General features: G+C 36.2%; 1 protein-coding gene across 9 annotated transcripts in view; it reads right to left on the bottom strand.

Annotated features, from left to right (window-relative positions):
- LOC105487682 (gamma-aminobutyric acid type A receptor subunit alpha2) overlaps window positions 1-18,501 on the bottom strand; it is a 153,467-nt gene extending 134,966 nt beyond the window's left edge. Inside the window, exons 1-3 of one of the 9 annotated variants that reach the window (XM_011751216.3) lie at window positions 18,176-18,501; window positions 17,068-17,148; window positions 14,484-14,599 (exon numbers count right to left, since the gene is read on the bottom strand). In XM_011751216.3, the coding sequence (XP_011749518.1) occupies window positions 14,484-14,573 (90 nt within the window). In that variant the 5' untranslated portion in view covers window positions 14,574-14,599; window positions 17,068-17,148; window positions 18,176-18,501. Of the gene's footprint in view, window positions 1-14,483; window positions 14,600-17,067; window positions 17,149-17,449; window positions 17,557-17,607; window positions 17,628-17,673; window positions 17,713-17,752; window positions 17,785-18,175 lie in introns of those variants that run through there. The other 8 variants (XM_011751214.3, XM_071093651.1, XM_024794707.2 and 5 more) reach the window with 8 other exon arrangements.
- Window positions 18,502-20,275: the final 1,774 nt, after the last annotated feature.

The following is a 20,275-nucleotide window of genomic DNA, read 5'->3' as shown; positions in this document are numbered from 1 at the left end:
TACCATTAGCCATGCAAGAGAACTACAGGCTGAAAAAACAGTTTTAGGTGGCAGAATTATGAGTTTAGTTCCTAGAAACTTAATTTGAGAAATCCATGTATGAAAGGGCACGGTTCATCATTCGTCTATCTATTCAAAATACGTGATTACTGTTATATCCTAACAATATTACATATAGTATTGTGGATAAATCAACAGGCAGAGAGTCATAAGTCTTTGTATTTAGAGATCTTAGATTCCAATGGGTGTATGACAGAAATACAAAACTACAAGTTAGAGTTATATTAAATAGAGTAATGGGAGATTTGTTCCAAAGGAAATGTGCGTATTTAAGTGGATGGTAGTCATTTAAGGCTTCTCGATGGTAGTGACATCTAATCTAAAACCTAAAAATAGGAAAATGTGGTTCCTAATAGAAGCAATAGTCTACATAATGACTCACAGGCTAGTGGTCCGAAGTCTATTTTTAAATTTTACTAAAACATAAAAAATGAAATTAATTCAGTGAATCTGGACCACCACAAACAAAATTAGTGACAAGTAGTAAGAGATGGAGCCAAAAAGAGTGAACAGACACCATTGGCTACATGAGCTACCTTAATTGCCCTGAATCATGAAAGTAGTGGATAATCATAGAAAGGAGTTCATCTGAACAATAATAAGCAAAGCAGAAAAAAAAAAAAAGCATCTGGGATAGAAATTAAAATTCGTGAATAAACTACATATAGGTTAATATTTAAGGTCATGAAATTGAATTAAACTGTTTTGGGAAAATCATTAAAGTAAAAGGTAAGAGTTAAAAGTATAGAACATTGGAATGCACCCATATACTTCAGAAGAGAGAAGATAAAGAGAAGCCAAAGGAAAAAAAAAAAAACCTGATAAAGAATAGTAGAGGGGGGAAAAAAACAGGAAAGAGGAGTATCAAGTGGAGATAGATCTATGAAGTCCAACAGGACAGAGAATTTGAAGAGATGTTGCCATTCACATACCATGTATAAAGAATATAGAGCAACATTTAGAAGCATAAACAGCTGAGAAATATAATTTAATGCATTTATTACTATCTTACTTACACCAGTCACTTCCTAATCAAACCTTACTCAGGTTTAAAAGAAGCTCTTAATTGGAATTTTCATGCAATGGGAGCACCTAATTTTGTACAAACTCCTAGTTGCTAGGAGTCAGAAAACCAAAGCAGCCTTTGTGTCCTTCCAGGCTGGACAGACTTTAGAGGTTTGCAGCCTTATTCTGCTTGTATTCAACTCTATACTCTGTCTATTTCTCTACAAAGAAAAAATTGGTTTAGATTTCTGTTCCAAGAACGCTATTTTCTACTCTATTTGCCTTGAAACAAGCCACACACACACACACACACACTCACACACTCACACACTCACAAAACCACAGGAGAAATTTTAGATCGAAGGGGCATTGTAGGTTATTGAACAACAGTCCCCTCATACTCGTGTTCCAGAAACTGAGTCACAGAGATAATACTGGTCCATAGTCACACAGCTTTTACACAAAAAAAATTTATATACAAACTAGCGTTTGTTTTGTACTCTAGCACACAGCTTTGCCATCACAAAATCCTCTGATCAAATTAAAGGCTCTTTCTCCTCTTAGCAAGTCAGTAAAATTAAAGTACAATATTTTTCACCAATTCAGGATCCTCTAGATTTATAAAGTGGTCTTTGTCAGGCTCTGATACAAATCATATATAATATTGTTTTAAAGAACATCACCCTTTTTATCTCTCCAAAGGGAAAATTTAGAACATGTTAAATAGAACATAAAATAATTTAAATTGAGAGTAGTATTATATTTCTGCCAAAACTTTAAGTGTGGTAATTTTTTTATCATAATACCATATTCAGATTTAAATTAGTTATTTTTATAATCCATTTTTTATACAGATTTTGTTCAAAACTTTCATTTCGATTTTTTCTTCCCACAACTCATTAACTGCAGTATCCAATACAGTTTTTATAAAGCAAGGTTCAAATATTACTGAGCATTATTGCAGACTAGTTTTAATTTTTTCTACATACTTATATACAGATATAGATTTTTTTTTTACTCGTAGAGGATGATATAAGTAAAGTGCAGTCATGACTGGATAGAGAAATTGTATTCAATATTACACATCATATCCACCTAAATTAAGGGTCAGTCTTATATTTACCAACAATTTTGTAAAAGTATAAGAAATAAATGTGTTTATGATTATACTCTGCTAAAAATAAAGTTTATCACCACCAACATTTAGAAATAAAAATTATAAATCTCTAAGTGTCAAAAAATTGATATCATAATAATATTTAGTGAGCACTTAAAGGGCCCCTTCTCTTCACTACATTATATTCTTTATGAATTTCCCCTGGGGTTGTACAACATGGTAGCCTGAGCTAATCACTTTCTTACTGCACAAAGTGTGGCACACAGAACAGCAGCACTGGCATCACCTAGGAGATTGTTAGAAATGCAGCATCTTGAGTTCCACATAAATGTATTGAATCAACATATGCATGTTAATAATCACCAACCAGGTTATTCATATGCACACTTTACAAAGCGGGAAATGGAGGCACAGAGAGAATAAGTAACTTTTCTGTTAGAGAGTTAACAGATGTGACAGGCATTGCCAGTAGCTTACTGATCAAATACATCCTCCTCCTTTCTAATAAATCCAATTTTATTTAGGGCAGAAATGTGCCCAATGCCAAGCAGGACACTAATTTCCCCAGATGTCCTCCTAGCTGAAAAGAGCTATGAAGGTAAAGGCAGAAATCAGCTGCAAGTGCCTGGAAGTCTTATTTTTCTGACATAAGGAACAGATGATTCCATTCCTTCCTTTTATTCTGGCCTTAATCATAGATAGGATAGTTGGAGCTGAAGCAGTCATCTTGAGATCATGAGGTGACAAGCATAAAGAGAAGGAAACACTAAGGAAGGTGATGAAAAAAATAAAAGTCTATGTTATTTAAGCCACCTTTTTTAAGAACTCAGTTAGTGCTAGGAACCACCAATCTGTAAAATTCTTGTTCGTGAGAAAAATTAACCCCCACTGAAGTCACTGTAGGTGGAATTTCCTATTACACTCAGGCAAACACATCCCTAACCGATGAAGGCTACTATGATAATTCTTCTCTTACCTATATTTGATAATTTTATTCCAATGCTAGAGAGCAAAGTTTCCTGTTTCCAATTGGCATTAAATTTGCAGTATAAAAAGTCACTTGAGATTACTATATCCTTTTCCAATGTCTTCAGACAGAAGTATGTAAAGTGTTACACCACCCTCTCTAAGCGGGTGGGGAAAATTACAGATATAAGAGGCCACAAACTGTTCCCTAAAGGGAAGGGATATGATGAAGAGACATCTGCTTTCACCCCGCTAACTTTCAGATCCAGTCACTTAAATGTGCACCTGCCCAATTTCCTTGTGTTGATAGATTTTGCTTAACATCCCAGCTGTTCCAATGCAGTGGCAACACAGTCAGAAATTGCAGCTGCCCCCTGGAACTGGTGGCAGTCAGATATCTGAGGCTGAGATGACTGTATTAGAAGCTGTCACCAAAAATGACAAAGACCAGAATGGATGTGGTAGCAGCTAAAAAAGAATGGCAAACGCAGTCAACATCTGTGTAATAAGCATATGAATGTAAATGTCCTCATCCTGAGTCAGCAACTGTATTCCATGGAACTTTTCATCACCCCTATATTTCACAGATCATAATGTAAATCCTAAATGACCCTCCCTGTTAAAGATATTAATTGTGCCATCAATTTGGCAGCAGTCAAAAATACCTCCTAGAACCCTGCAGATTATCAGGGAAGCTTGAAGGAATGAAAGTTGAAATGAATCTGTTACAGCATGAATATTCTCCTCACTACTACATTGTCTTTTCTCCCTTAAGAGTTCAGGTAACTGTTATTCTGATGTATGTACCTGAATAATAAGAAGTCAACTTACGACATTTAATCTTTTTAAATGGTGACATATTTTAATATAATTATTACTAATAACATGGTTCTATATATGGTTTTCTTGTTAGTTATCTCTGATCCTGCAACTCTATAATTGCCACTAAGCCAAAACTACTCAAAATGATAAAAGGATCCTCAGTTTTAATTACTGTTGTCTTAGAAATCCTCTGCTTCCTTAAAAGTGACTCTACATTAACTCTAATTCTTTTATAATATTTTTACAATGTAAGCCTGCCCCATTTAGTCTCTTAAGATTCTGAAGTTTCTTTTACTCGAATATGTGTTGGACAATTCTTTTGCAATTCTACTAAGCACGAATCATCAGTTTCCCATTTTTTGCTTCAGTGATTACACTTACATGCCCTAGATAACTAATTAAATCTATCCTCCCATATTCCCCTCTACCTGACCTGAACACCAGCCTTGCAATTCCATTTTCTTTTAATTAGGAAGTACTCTCTTGTGGTATCCAAATTTTAATCTTCTTTGCAAACCTAAGTAGCATTTTAGCCCACTATTTTTTTCCTGAAAATTTTGAAGAGTTTCTCTATATAATCACAGTAACAACAATGAATTTGATATGTTTACCCTGATTCTCTGACTATTGCTAACTTGTGGAATTCTATTGTAATGACCCTTAAAAATGCATGTAATTGAAAAAATTTGAACTCTCCAACCAAAAAATCCTAGTAACTCAGCGTCTTTTGCTACAAAATCTAAAATCTTCACAAGTAATTAAGAGTAAACAGGAAATCTTCCATCACTTTCTAAAAGTCCCCCGTGACATTTGTCTTCCTCCTCTAAACTCCTCCAGTTCAAGTCTGGAGTTATCTTCTGTCCTGGAAAGTTTTTAACATACCTAATTCTAAAAGCATCCGATCCTTTTGCCAACTTAATGGAAACCAAATGCCTATGCAATACTTACTAAAATATGTTAGGTCCCATTAAAAAACACAATCTAAATAATGTATTTTGTAATACTACTTGGAGACATTTATAATTTTTATCCCTTCTTCAACTTTCCTTAACCTTGAGATGTAACTCTACTCCTCTGCTCATAAACAAAATCCAATTGTACTACCCATTATATTGAAATACTCATGTATTTCAGTATATTCCTGAAATAATCATGAAGTTATTAGACTTTGCTACATCTCCACCGAACATTTAAAAATATTATGACCTTATTTTTAGTATATTTTTGATGGATACTATATGCATATTTATATATATCAGAAGGAACATCTTACTTTGTATGATGTTTTAAATCAAATTATTAATGCCCTAATTAATCGCATTCTCTAAGAAAACGATATGCTTCTATACAAAAAAAAGGCATAACATATATCCCCGAAACATTTTGCATTCACTCCCCTAATAAGCTTGTGACAATCTGAATGTTAATAAAAATATTTATTAAATCGCAGAATACTATTTAAAAAAATTATGTGAAACTATTTTTACTTTTTAACATGTTTTAATACTGAAATAAACAATAAGAAATATAGAGAAGATGAAATAGATTTAACTCATATATCAAATTAAGATTACACCTTAAAAAGGTACTATTGTACAAAAAACACAAAGATACCAAAACTACCACTAATGCTAATTACTTACACTGCAAAATCTAGTGGAGAATTTGAAGGGATCTGTATATGGTGATAAGTTGATATCCTTAATTTGATGAGCTTCTGTATATAATCATTTAATATTTAAAGATTAATTTTAGTTTTATAATACCTTATTTGTAAATGATAAGATCTGTACCTCATGGGTTGAGGGCATTTTAACTGAAAAACAAAAATTTCCAGAATTCTGTGTTAACAACACTAAAAATTTAGAAGAAATAAACATAATTCTCATCACATAACTCTTCAAAAGTTTTTCATTTTGCTGTTCATGTCTAGTTTTCTTTCTTTCACCTGTAGCTCAAAACAAATAAGTTTTTCTAAAGAAGGTAACAGAATAGTATACGAAGTTTCTATTGGAATTAACACTGTCTTAGTACTTTTGGGAATGCCACACTTAAACACCCTCGACATCCCTGCTACAGACATAGAAAAATGTGCTCTCTGAGTCTTACTCTCTTCTGTATATATCATAATTCTCCGTCTCACAGTAAATATACCAGAAATCACTCTTCCCTTTATGACAGAATACTTAAAGTTCAATAAAGAAAACAGAGTGGTTATATACAATTCTTAATTAAGAAGAGAAAGAAGAAACCAGTGCCTAGAACACATGAAAGCCAGAACAAGCCAAAATATGGTGTGATATGAATTTATGCAGACTGGGTCTTGTTCATGATTAGGATTTCTAGCATTTAAAATAGTACCCAGCAAATCCTAAGCCCTTAGTAAGAAACAGTTGAATGAATGAGTTATACTTACAGCTACAAAACTTGGCTAACTCCAGTTAAATGGTACAAGCAAAAATCATTTCCTACTTCTCTAAACTTCAATAGAATGTTCTTATAATGGACCATGTGTTGTGTGGTTTCAAGCTATTTTGAGAATGACAGGGTATATGCCTCATCTCCCCCTGAGAGACTTCATTTCCAGGAAGACCAACACCACACCTTGTATGTCTTTATATCCTGCAGAGTGCAGTGGCTGGCATATCACACACTTTCAATACACATTTTAAGGAACAAAATACTAGAATAATTTAATTTGACTCTTTCTGTGTTAACACATTGAGAAGTAATGAATTGTTTACTGGCCAATCTGTTCATTTCACTATCTTCACTACCAATATAGATTTCTACAAGGTGATTTATCTGTAGCAATCAAAATAGAACACTAAAACAAATGGATCAGTCATGCTTATGGTCCAATTTATCCACTGTGTATTAAGGGGGAGAGAAAGAAAAACTTTGACTGCATCTGAGCTGAAGTGCTACAGGCAAAAAATACAGTGAGTGAGGCATGCTTGTGCCTGAAACAGCCAAAATAAGCATCCCTCAAAATTATGACTGAGGACAACACCTTCACAATAGTGATGGTTGAAAGAACCAACTGCTATTAACCAAAAATGTTTTCAGATGAAAACAAAGCCCTAGTGTTAGTTCATTAAAACATGGGTAGCGGCCAGGCACAATGGGTCATGCCTATTATCCCAGCACTTTGGGAGGCCAAAGTGGGAGGATTACTTGAAGCCAAGAGTTCAAGATCAGACATAGTGAGACCCTGTGTCTACAAAAATTTTAAAAATTAGCTGGGTGTGGTGGCACACACCTGCGGTCCTAGCTACTCAGGGGACTGAGGCAGGAGGATCACTTGAACCTGGGAGGTGGAGGCCACAGTGGGCTAAGACTGAGTCCATGGTATTCCAGCCTGGGCAACAGAGCAAGATTCTGTCTCAAAAAAAAAAATAGGTAATATTCTCTGGGCCATGCACTTTACTGACATCACCTTAAACTTTGCCTGACACTTGCTGTATGGAGAGAAAGTGCTACTATCCAATATAATGCATCCAGTGCTCTCATACATTCAGTCTGTCTTTTCTATAAAACAATCACATGCTATATATCTGGTTAAAGCAACCAACTGAGACAAAATTCTGCAAAACTACCTCACCGTAATTACTTCCTAAGAAGTCTATCTTAGTCCCATTCTGCAACAAGGAGTGGGCAAGCAACACACAGTGTTAATGAGGGTGTGCAGAAACACTAAGATGCTTGTTAGTCATGCCTCAAAATATTAAAAAGCATCACAAAAAGCTGTACCTAACATTAATATGTTTCTAGTTTAACCTAGCATGCACTGTGTTAAAGTCCATCAGCATGCTATTTTCATGCCATATGGAGAGAAGTGGGATAGCCCCCAGACACAATTCAAGAAACTGACTTTGAAAGCTGTGTCCACAAGTCTCCAGCCTCCCCAATGGCATCCCACTTCAGGCAGCCATTACATGTTTCATGCCTCCCACAAAGTAAATTTAAATAAATAGGAAATGACAAACTACTTGATATCAGTCATTTACACTTTTATCAAAAGCTATTTACACACTTGTGTGAAATCATCCCAATTTATTTTCATTTTCTCACTCATGAAATAATAAAATGCAGTGTTCCCTGTAACCTTTAGGCAGTCTAGTGGGTGACTCTCGTGCGGAGCATGAAAGGGCTCTGAAATCTGCTTATGCAGAAGGCTTATTCTGAAGGTTATCCTACTCAGTGAACTTTAGGAGAACCCAGGAATCTGAGTCTGAAAGGCAGGGAGACTAGATTCTCAGCTGCCTCATGCTTCTGAAGGAGCATCAGCCTTGACTGCAGCTGCCTGATTGAGGAGAATGCCTAACATCACAGCTTTTCAAAGAAGCAGAAGCTTTAACATCTGGAGTTTACTCTGCCTTCATCTGAGACTAGAACTACTTAACAGCTCTGCTCGATCTCTTCTTTCCAACCATCTTGCAACCTACCTTTCCCTATCTTCCCCTCGCCTCCTCAGTTTTATATACTGAGATCTCAAAACACTTTTGGCATGTTCTCTCCCTCTTGATGTCTCCACCCCCATAATCATAAAGATAAGTATGATGTGATCAAGCATTAGGATATATACTCTAAAGTTTCAAGACTCAGAGGTTTTGCTGTTGAAGTGTCTGGTACATCCCAGGTTAGGGTGGTGACTATGCTTTCAATTTTATGATGTGTCCCTAAAATTATCATTTATATCATATGATGAGCTTATATTCTGTAAATACACCTTTGCTTCTATAGACAAATTCATTATCTTGAATTAATGATGCCAAATTTTTATATGTCATGATAGTAATCATGAAAGATAAATACATCATCTTTTTCATTGGTTTTGTTTTCAGGGATTTTGTTCATGTACAAAGATGTGCCTACAATAAGACTGAATGCATAAGAAACACACAAATAACTTCTTTCTTTAAAGCTGGATCCTGTGTGCTCCAAGTGTATCGTGTTTCAGAAGTCAAAGCTTTTATAAATTAAATGTGACATGGGTTGATATATTCTATTTCATTTCTAGTAGAAGTGGTAGTAGAACCAACAATAACGATAATAATTTCTACATGTATTGAGTTCTTACTCTGCTTGCCAGCCACTGTCCAAAGGGATTAGATGTAAAAAGTAAAATAAGCCCTCAAAAAACCAATAAGCCTTGTAATTTTACAAATAAAGAAACCAAAGCAAGGAGAGGTTAAGCAATGTGCTGAAAGTTATATAAGTATATACAATAGGAACAGAATTCAAAAGCAGGCACTGATCTTAACCATTACTTTATGAAGTAATACAATGCTCTTTTGAGGTCAGAATTCCTCGTAGGTTCTGAGAGAGATCAGATTTTTCGGTATTAACTTTTTCCCACTCAATAGCTTCTATTTCATTTTTTGTAAATTTGAGGAGTAATAACATCAACGGAAATATTTTATCATATATCTCTCCACAGCCTGAGGATAAATATCCAAGAATGAAGTTGAAAACTGACCATCAGACACTAAGTCTGTGTTCAGACCTCATGTTTTTCATGGTTTTTAAGCATAAAGCATCTTCAAGGTTCCAGAGTATAAAACAAAACTACCAGGTTGGGGGAGGGTGGTTCTAACTAGCCAACCTCCTCAAAACAGCTTTTCAATGTGCAGTTAAGCATGGTACTCAATCTAGATTTTCCAGGCTGAATCTATAATTTAGATTCCAAGGCTTGTCATAGCTAATAGTTGTTACTCTTGATCATGTGGATGTCAGCTTTCATAAATATATGAGGCCTGTCTTCGCATTCAGTTTTCCAATGACCTTATAAAATTGGCCCCAAAAAACAACTGTTGCTCCTTTTATTCATTTAACAGTGTGAAAGCCTCCTCTGAAATATAAACATCCATGGGAGGTACCCCAACTTGTTAGTTCTAATGACTAAATTGAAGACAAAGAGAAGACTTGATACAGTTATTAGTTCTGGCTAATCTGCATCTACGGTCTTGTTAGATAAGATTTTGAGGCAATGCCATGTCAAGTTTTCAGGCCCACAATGAAGTGAGACTACCAAACGCATAAGACCTACCAATATTTTCTTGACATGTTTTTCAAATAATATTACTTTCTAACATAATATTCTCCTTGAAGAATTCTCCTCTGCTATACCTAAAAATACTAATACCTATCAATTTTATGTCACATTGCACTTTCTTAAGAATTTCAATGTTCTTGAGCCATATACTATCCCTGTGAGATATAAATAGAATAAGTAGAACTCCTCCTCCCACTTCACAGATGAGTAAATTAAGTCATAGATAGGAAAAATGAATCACTCAAAATCACACAGTTAGTTTGGGGCAGAATCACAGGTACTGTAAGTCAGGAGTTTAAGTAATTGGTATAATAATTATCCCAATTCACCAAGAAATCAACTTAAAATACGTTGGTGTTAATAGTGAGAGGTTGGTATAGTAATTAAATAATCATTCCATTGATTTTAAGGATGAAGTAAACTCTATAGTTGATCATTTTCATGGTGGCACATTGAAAACAAAAATGAAATCAACTAATAAAATGGAAAGTCATTCAAGAGATATCTTGTTGAGTGCTCACTATGTGCCAGGCACGGTTCCAGATGCTTAGGATAGATATATCAGTGAATCAAGCTACTAAACAAGCAAAAAATCCCTGAGCTCATAGAGCATACATTCTAGCAAAAGAGATAAAAATGTGCAATTAATATAATGGCAATAAATAAAGTATATATGTATATATATTTGTATATATATAGTGCTAAAGAAGCACAAACAAAAAATGAAATTGGGCAAAGAGGATCAGGATTGCTGATGGGTAGACAGGTTGGGGTTTCATTAGGTTGGTCAGCGTTGACCTCGTTGAGAAGATGAGACCAGTGGATACACCAGGGAAGAGAAGACAACCAGAGAAAAGGCTCCACAGAGTATCCCAGTGAGTTCAAAGAGCAGGAAGGAAGCCAATGTGACTGAAGCAATGTTAGCAAGAGAGAGAGTTGTGTGAGGTGAGGTTAAAGAAAGAGTGGGGAGAAAAACTTTGCAAGGCCTTGCAGGCTACCGCAAGAAATTCAGCTTTTATTCTGAATGAATAGGACACCATTGCAAGGATCTGAGTTGTTGAGGGGCATGCTCTGACTTAAAATTTTAAAGGGATCTATTATTAATCATTAAATACCTTAAGATATTTTACTCAATATATTATATAATTTTTGTCATATAAATGAATCACAATGGAGTGTCCTCCTCTTAGAATAAAATTCTATTATTCCCATTTTCCCAAAGAAAATATCCAGGCTCAAAATGTCTAGAATAAGAGCTGGTAATGATAGAGCCAGGTGAAAAGAACATTTTTTCTAACTCATAGTTCAAAACTGGTTCCTCTTTTCTATGTACTCATTTATGTCATAGTTATAAAGGAAAGAAAATAGTAACTGAGATTAATTAACTAGATTATTGATCAATAGAGAAGTTCAGTTTGAGACATTAAAATCGAATTGAGCCCATTTTTCCCTTATTATTCATTTCTGGGAAATAATGATACAGGTAATTTCCCTGAGCTTTCTATTTGAAATGACATGTGTGCATTCAGACTAAAAATGTTGGATACAGAAGTAATCATGATAATAATTTAAACTTGCAACAGTACATTTAGAAAGTTCTTCAAAGTCTTTTAGCTATTATCATTTATTAACTGTCCACTAAATGCCAGTCTCTATGCTAAATTCATGGCATATGTCATATTTAAAATTCAAAAAAAATTAAGAATGTCATTAGAAATCCTGTTTCACAGATGACAAATATAGATCCAGAGAGGCTAGGGATTGAAAGGTCACACAACTGCTTAGCCCCAGAGCCAGGATTTTGCTAAATCTCCAGTCTAAAGCAAGGTTCTCTTCATTAAGTCACACTGCTCTTCTGCAGAACGATACTCAACTTACAACCTCAACATTCCTAACTAAAAGGTCAGCCAGATATAGGTAGTCCCATTTTCCAGAAATGAGCTGGTCACAGAAAAGTTAATCAAGCATCAACATTTATTTCATGACCACAATATGCAAATCAATATTTAGTTGCTGAGAAAAGAGGATTTATTTTACAATATCTTGACTCAATGAGCTTCAAATCTTAATAAGGTAACAAGAGAAACATAAAATGGTAATATATCATACAAGATAGCATATAATATGTACCGGTAGACATAGTGCCAATGACTGGTTAAAAAAAAAATAAGAGAAAATTTAATCTGGGTGCTTCAATTCAGTTAAGAAAGATCTTTACTAAAAAAGACTAGTGTTAAGATGATTTTCATAGGAAAGGTAGGGTTTAGATCAGCAGAGGGGATGAGGAAAAAATGATTCCAATCAGAGGAGATCATATGACTAAAAGCCAAGGGAATAGATGAGAATGAATTATCAAGAGAAAATAAATAGATGTGTTTGAAGGGCAGGAAGAATGGGAGGTGGGGTAAAGTGGTAAATGAAACCAGAGAAGTAGCCTGTGGAAATCCTTGTTAAATTAGCAATCTAAGGGAGGAGAGAAAGAATTGATATCATTGAACTGCCAATATGTAGCACACGCTTTATGTACAGTTTTTGTTTATATAATCAACTCAACAACTCTAAAGGTAACTATATCACAGCCACAGAAACAGGTGATATGGCCAAGGCACAGCTCTGTGTGTGAATGGAGCAGAATTCCAGTCTAGACCTGTCTTCCTCCAAGGAATATGTTCCTTCCACTATCCCTCACCACCATCTACCAAAGGAAATGGGAAGCCACCGTTGGCACTCGATCAAGAGAAGAGAGTGACATATGAAAAGGAGTATAAAGCTAAAAGAAGACTGACCTGACTGTGAGATATTAGCATATGTTCAATATCAGAGGATTGAGGAAGGAAGAGAATAACTCAAGAAAAGCCACTTAGTGTATTGTATTAACCCAACTAACAAGGTAACATAAATCTCTATTTGAATGAAAGCATTGGAAATAAAAAGGATGCAAGATTTTACAAAAGAAATATAAGGAGATCAGTGGCAATACCTAAGTCCTAAAACAGGTAGTTTCTACTACCCAACCGTATACCCAGAGGATAAATACTCCTCTTAAAAATTCAAAGAGACAAAGGCTACAGGCTAACTTTGATATTTTAAAATTTGACAGCAGATGATTTATTTTAAAATAATACAATCTATGCCTTAGGAAAAAAATCTGCCTTAGTGCAGACTACCTCTTAAACCACGATTGTGAATTATGAGAGCCTTACTTCTTACTAGGCTTATTTCGCTTATACAAGTTAGGTCAATAGTTCATTGTCACATATGTTAACATGGATAGTAATCCTTATATTCATGTTTATTAGGCATATTAATTACTAATCAGATATTCTTTTCCTTTTTATTTTTCCTATTAGAAACTAAGCATATATTAAGCAACTGAATCCTTCCTTCAGGATACAATGTGTCGTGTCTGTGAACATTATTCCTCTCTGGGATTTCTCTTTTAAAATGTAAGATATCACTCAGGGATTCAAGTAAAAAAACTAATAGAAATTAAATGACATATTATTGAACCAGTTGGGCCTCCTCCAACTTTTTTCTTACCCATGGACTATCCAAACCATACAGTTAGCAAATATATATATATACAAATCTTTTCCAGCAACTAAGGATTGCAAAGTCACTAAAACTTGCAATAACCAGATTAACTATATAAATCTTCGATTACTATCAACTGTTCAACAAATTTGTCTTAATTTTGAATTAACTGTGAGACCAAACATCTTAATGATTATGAAACAAACAAGTGATAATTGTAATCATTAAAATTTAACATATTACCCAAGCCAAATTTTCTTTCCCTTTTTGAGTAAAAATACATTTTTCTGAATAGAAAACTAACGTTTAAATTTGAAATCAAACTGTGCCACAATCTAAAAATTTAGACTTATGTCTAATGTATATCTGAAGTGTCTTTGAAAGTTTCAAAAGCAACAAACTTGTGCGTATTTTAGAAATATCACATGCAAGTGTAAAGAAGCATCATCATAGAATGCTAAAAAGTGTATTTGTTAAAATACAACCACTATATTCTTATATTTTTTATGTTCCTTATTTCTGTGTATCTGAGCTGATATGAAAATATGATCAAAGGAAGTATACTTTCTTTACATATGAAATATACTTTCATATGTATATCTGCTCAATAATGCTAGATTTTAACATACTCTAAGTGTAAGAAAGTTAGCCATTTAAAATAAGTTAATTTAAAAACTATTCATGCAGAAAGTCTGGGCTCCATATGACTTTAGTCATTCTATGAAAGATATGTTAAATACATTATGTATGTATAAAAGGAATCACAGATAATGTTTTTTCATATATCTTACTTTCTATTTTCTATAATTTTATATACACAGTGATGCATTCATATACAAAATGTATTAAAATAGGAATATTACCCTTAACTTTTAGAGGCATTATTTTATGAGAGTTTTTAAAAAGGAAAACTATTTTTACCTCCCAGTCCTGGTCTAAGCCGATTATCGTAACCATCCAGAAGTCTGTCAAGAATTCTTGTAAAAATGGTAATGTTATTTTTAGCCTCATCTTCTTGGATGTTAGCCAGCACCAACCTAAACAGATAATTTTAAAAGCTTATATATACACATACGTGTGTTTTGCAAATGCCAACCTGCTTTTCTTCCTTAATTTAAATTTTAACACTCCCTGGGCTATTAGTACCACCCGTTTCCCCCCTTTTTTTTTTTTTTTTTGTTAACTTCTATAAATACTGGTATGTCTGCAAACAAGTTAAACATGAAATTGAAATAGATTCTAAACAGTAGATTATCAGAAGTTTCATGTTAACATTATTTGAGATTCTTATCCCTTTAACATTTCATGTGGACTATTCATTTTCTTTCTAAACCCATCTCCTGGGATATATTATGATTGTAGATTAACACATGCAAACACTATTAGCATTGCTATTCTATAGTTAGAAAATTCCAGTAATCAGACTCGTGAAAAACTGTTTTCAATATTAATTGGGAAATAAATTGCTTTTTGAAGGTAAATATATTTTCTATCTCTCTCATAACAGTCTTTCTTTTTTGTATGTCTTTTTCTCTTTTAAAACAGGACTTTTTCCTTACTTTGGGTATACCTCCACCCAATGGCCAAGTGCAATATAGACATCAGGGAAACTCCACTGGCTATGTGCCAGGCTCCATGTAGCCAGGAGGTGGAGGGGAGGTGGGCTCTGAAAGCATCAGCAACACATACACAGCTGCAGAGATCCTTAGAGCCTAGTTCTTCCTGATTGGTCTCTGAGAAGAGCAATATTGTAAAGATTAAAATGCCTAGTTATTTTGTTTTGGTGATAAATTTGTAGAAAGAACAAATGGTCTCAAAATATCACCAGAAAAGCTTTAGAAATTGTGATTTTCTCCATTATTTCTCCATCATAAAGCCAAACCCTGATTCTATCACATGCAGTAATTTGTTGCAGAAGCAACTAAATGTATAAAACAGAATGTCCATTTTCATTGTCTTTTTTTTTCCTCAGAATGAATCAGATATTTAAATTACTGGCCCCAAAAAGGAATCATTTATATAATAGAATACAAGACTGGCATAAGCACTACTGGTCAAATATAGAACAGAAAACTAGTTGAGAGAAATATGGTTAAACACTAAGATTTTCAATGATTATTAATTGATCATGGATTGTCCACTCTTTTAAAATAAAAGTAATATATAATTACATTCTGATCAAGGCACATTGTATAAAATATTATCAAAAGTTTCCATTTGCATTTAAATGATAACAGAGCTAGTAGCTATAAGCAGTCACAATACATCAAAAACTGGTAACCAACCTCAAATATTGTCTTAAGAGCAGAGAAAATATTAAAATATTGAAATGAAGATAAACATCTACAAATTAAATAAGTGTATCACTTTATACCCTCTAGCCTCAAAAGTTTCTGTATTGCCTACTTAGTAGCTAATTTTAAAACCAATAAGTAAGATTTTCATAAAGTTCCACATAGAGCTTTTCGCTTGAAAGTGTTTTTTAATCACATTTTGTATTTTCTTTCTCAAACCAATATGCAGTCATTAAATTAGTAGATATTTTCCAAATAAAAACAAGGCTTTACGAGATAGATGGTGTCTCAATTCTATGAAATGTTTTCATACTTTGACCATTACTCGGGCAATAAAATAAAAAGTTAAAAGATAAATAAAGATATAATAAAGACTTACTAGTTTTTAAAAAATAAATAGTTACAAGAACATTCTTATAAAACTTGTATCTTAGGTCTTCTGATATTATGAGAATCATATCCTAAAGGCATTAAAGAAAAGATGCCCACTGATGATGAAAATCAGGAAAGACTACAAATAAAATGAAGTTACTGAAAGCAATAAAAATTAATTTCATGTTTTTATAGCATAGGCAAAAGAAAATTCATTACATATTTTAAACCAGTACTCCTGATTGTAAGCATTTGAGAAAAAAATCTTAATAATGCAAAAAGTTGATGATTAATAAATCTAGCTTTTGTTTTATTGTTTGTGATTGTGAAGTTGCATTCTACCTCCACCTAGAGGTTTAAGACTCACACATCATTTGGGTTTTCTATGGTGACTAAAGGAGCCATACCATTAAAAAAAAAAAAAAAAAAAAGAAAAGAAAAAGGAAAAAAAAAAATAGTTAACACTCAAATCACTTAGCTGGTACTTTTCTGTCAGCTTGAAGGAAAACTTGGCTTCCTTACCGAATCCTGGTGTTATATTATAAGTGCCTATACTTAATTACTTCAATTCCTTGTAGGAATATGCCATTGAAAGGATTTTCTTTTCTTCTGTGAATGTTCTGCATGGAAAATGCTTCTGTTTGCTTTTGGATCTTATCACTAAGAACGAGAAGCAGTGAAGTTTTTATAACCTACTACTTCATAGTTCACTTTCCCCATACACCCCCTTTCTGAGAAATAATTCTTTAAAACACCCTTGATTTTCAAAAGCATTAATGGCATACAAGAAACACATCTTTACCCTGAATTCAAATAGTCAAATACAATAAATATCTCACCTGGCAGGGTCCCACACCAAGAAAACAAAAAGCAACAACTGCATGTTGTAGATGTTCAATTTCGTCTTCATCACCGCCGCTCTTTACAAAGCCATGAAAGGAAAAACAAAATACACTTAAAATTGCCTTCAGTTCCACTATCCAAGTAACCCCAAAGAATATCCTTTTAGTTAGGGATTCGTGTTAAAGCTACGGAGATTACTTCCTGGACTGTGTGTGGGACTTGATGATTGAGAGAAGATTTCTTTTTTATCGACCCCCACCCCCACCCTTTTCCTTTCTCCTTCTTTCTTTCTTTCTTCCTTTCTTTTTTTTCTTTCTTTTTTTTAACAGCAAGATGACCAAGTAATCAGACTTCTCTCTGCCAGGAATGTCCCCCAACCTCATCGTCAGCAAACGCTGTTTTGCGCACACATGTAATAATAACACCCTGGACTTTAAATTGACATAGCAGCTGGAAAGGGAATGGGTTGGAGGGGAGGGGAGGAAAGGAGAGGAGAGATGGGTACTTCACGCCACAACCCCCTCAACCAAGACCACCTCCGCAACCACAGCGGGAAAAGCTAGGGGCAGGCAGCCCACTTTTGCAATTATTCTTTTCATTACAGTGAACTGCAGTCCTCACGTTTTCGTTTCTTCACTCCCCTTAACAAAATAAAATAAAATAACATCCTTCCTTGCCCACCCACGGTTGCCCAAGACCAAGTCTTGGAGGCAGCCGGGTTCGGATCAAGTGCTGCGAAACGACGCGTTTGACAGCTGCTCCGGAGCCAACGATCACAATAAGAGAAGGAGCTTGAGGCTCCGGCAGCAAACATCAGCCAGGCAGGCAGCGGTAATCACAGTGTGCAAAGTTGAAGACTATAAAAGAGCCAGGCTAACGTGCTGCCGGGCAGGTGTCCTGGATTTTATTGTAGTTGCAAATATGCTTCTGGTGATAAGTATCGAAATTATTTTTTAAGTGCGCTGGGTAGGAGGGAGGTGCGGGAATTGAGCCTCCTCCGTTTCCAGGGAGCCTCTGAAAGTGGGGTGGGGGAGATGAGGCATGCACGCGAGGCAAAGACAAACAGGAAAGGGTCTCTATCAGGACCAACGTGTGCGACCCTACCTGAAACAGCAAGCAGAATTCGGTGTTTTCTTCCTTTTGCCCTGATCTTGACGAGATAGGAAACTTGAGAGAGAGAGAGAGAGAGAGAGAGAGAGAGAGAGAGAGAGAGAGAGACTGAGACTGAGACTGCAGCAGCCAAGCGAGCGTGGAGCTATGGGCTGGTGGAAGCCGGAGAGGAGCGCTAGGAGCGGCGGCGGCGGCGTGAGGTGTAGAGGGAGGCAAAGGCGTTCGTAGTGGCGGTATGGGCGGAGGAGGAGGAAGAGGAGGAGGAGGAAGAGGAGGAGGGGGAAAACGATGACAGGAGCTGGGGCGGAGGGGGGGAATTGGGGGGACGCTGGCGGAGGCGCGGTGCGCGCCGGCGGTGGCGGGCACGAGCCCCGCGCCTGGAGGAGGAGGAGTCAGGCCGGGTAGCAGGGCTAAGGAGGTTCCCGGGAACGCAGGGACCCCCCCCCCCTACACACCCACTCCCCCGCCTCGATCCCTGGAAACCGACCGTCGCCCGCCTGGCACTAGCAGCGGCGCAGACCCGGGCGGCGTCGGGCGCCCGGGTGCGCTCTGAGCGCAGCTCCCCTCGCCCACGCCGCGCAGGAGGAACTGAGCCCACGCGCCGCCCCGGGCTGCCCCCCGAGGTCGCTTTCTGGGGCTCCCGAGAGCCCCCAAGGTTCCTGGCAGGGCTGCTGGTGGGTGTTGGTGTGAAGTCGGAAATGCAGTGTGGCTGTGATGCCCTAGATCCCTGGGGCCGCGCCCTGCCGCCCGTCCCCCAACATCACCCTGCTGTGGAGCGACGTGGCTGCTAAGAGGTAAAGAGGTTCCGCTCCCGCTGGAGGGCAAGGGGACTAATCACGCCTTTACTTAGTCATCAGCGCATCCACGCAGGACCAAGTTCAAAGCATGTTGCGTGAAATCAGACAGCAGGAAGTTTCTTTGATTTCCTGAACCCTCCTGATGTATCATTCATTCCTTCACACTCCTGCAATCAAGACCGATTTCCCCTGAAAGCTCTAAAGCTGGAGAATTCCCTTGAGCCAGTCAGTAAAGTCCATTTGCAGATTACACACACACCTTGGGAAACCTCCCGCTCACTTCCAGCAATCCTTTTCCAACCTCTTTTCACAGGCGCCCTCCCTAGCAGGTGATCAAACTCAATCAACAGCTCCAAAAGTTTACATTACCCCGGAGCAAAAAGGGACCTGCTGTGTTTCTACTACCTCTGCAACTCATTCCCCAGGGGGAGGAAAGGTAACAAGGTTTGAGGTTTTCCCCCTTTAGGGCTTTTCACTGGCAAAGGGACTTGGAATTCCAGTCCCATCTTACACTTTCAGCACTGTGTGTTTGATCTATCTTATTTCTGTTCTATTTTATATGAGGTGACAAAATCCAAACGTGCAACTTGAACAGAAAAAAAAAAAAAAAAGAGAGAGACATTTTCCTTTTTGTACTGCACATAAGACAAAATGTTACGCACATTCTACTAAGGCAAAGCAGAGTCAGTGTTTATCTCCTCCAGAAGTTGTTATAAACGTTAGACACTTTAAAGGAAAAAAAGAGAGAGAGAGAGAGAGTTAAGTATGCTGATATGTTTCTGTCATTTTACATTCAGAGTCAATATGTGCCAAACACTTCAATTTTGTTAGTTATGCACCAAAAATTCAGATGTTTTTCCTAGATGGAGCAGTTTTTCTAACAGGCACTGCTAATCTACAGTAAATTTTAGCTTTGCTTTGAAGATTATGGGAGGAGAGTAAAACCTTTACATTGTAAATATTTCCAGCTGTCCTTTTTAACCTATTAATCACCACTTTCTGGATGAGCATTTCATATGTTACAACCTAAACAAACATTTACTCTCTTATTTAGCTTGCTCTGTGAAGAGTGGAACACCACCCAGCTCTCTCCTCCATCATTAATATTCCTTTCCTGACTTGCCCATTGCAGAGCCTAATTGAAATTCACAAAGATAAAAAGCATGCCATTTAAAACCTTGCAACCAGAGAACCTTAAGTGTCTTATACTTGGCATGAACAGTTCACTTCCTACTGTATTTTCCTATTTTCCATTTCTGTGAGTCAATCTTCATTAAGATCTCTATCACTTCTCCAT

The sequence above is a fragment of the Macaca nemestrina genome, chromosome 3 (assembly GCF_043159975.1).
Source record: "Macaca nemestrina isolate mMacNem1 chromosome 3, mMacNem.hap1, whole genome shotgun sequence".
Classification (NCBI taxonomy): domain Eukaryota; kingdom Metazoa; phylum Chordata; class Mammalia; order Primates; family Cercopithecidae; genus Macaca; species Macaca nemestrina.
The sequence above is the reverse complement of the archived record's forward strand: the minus strand, read 5'-3'. Positions and strand labels throughout refer to the sequence as shown.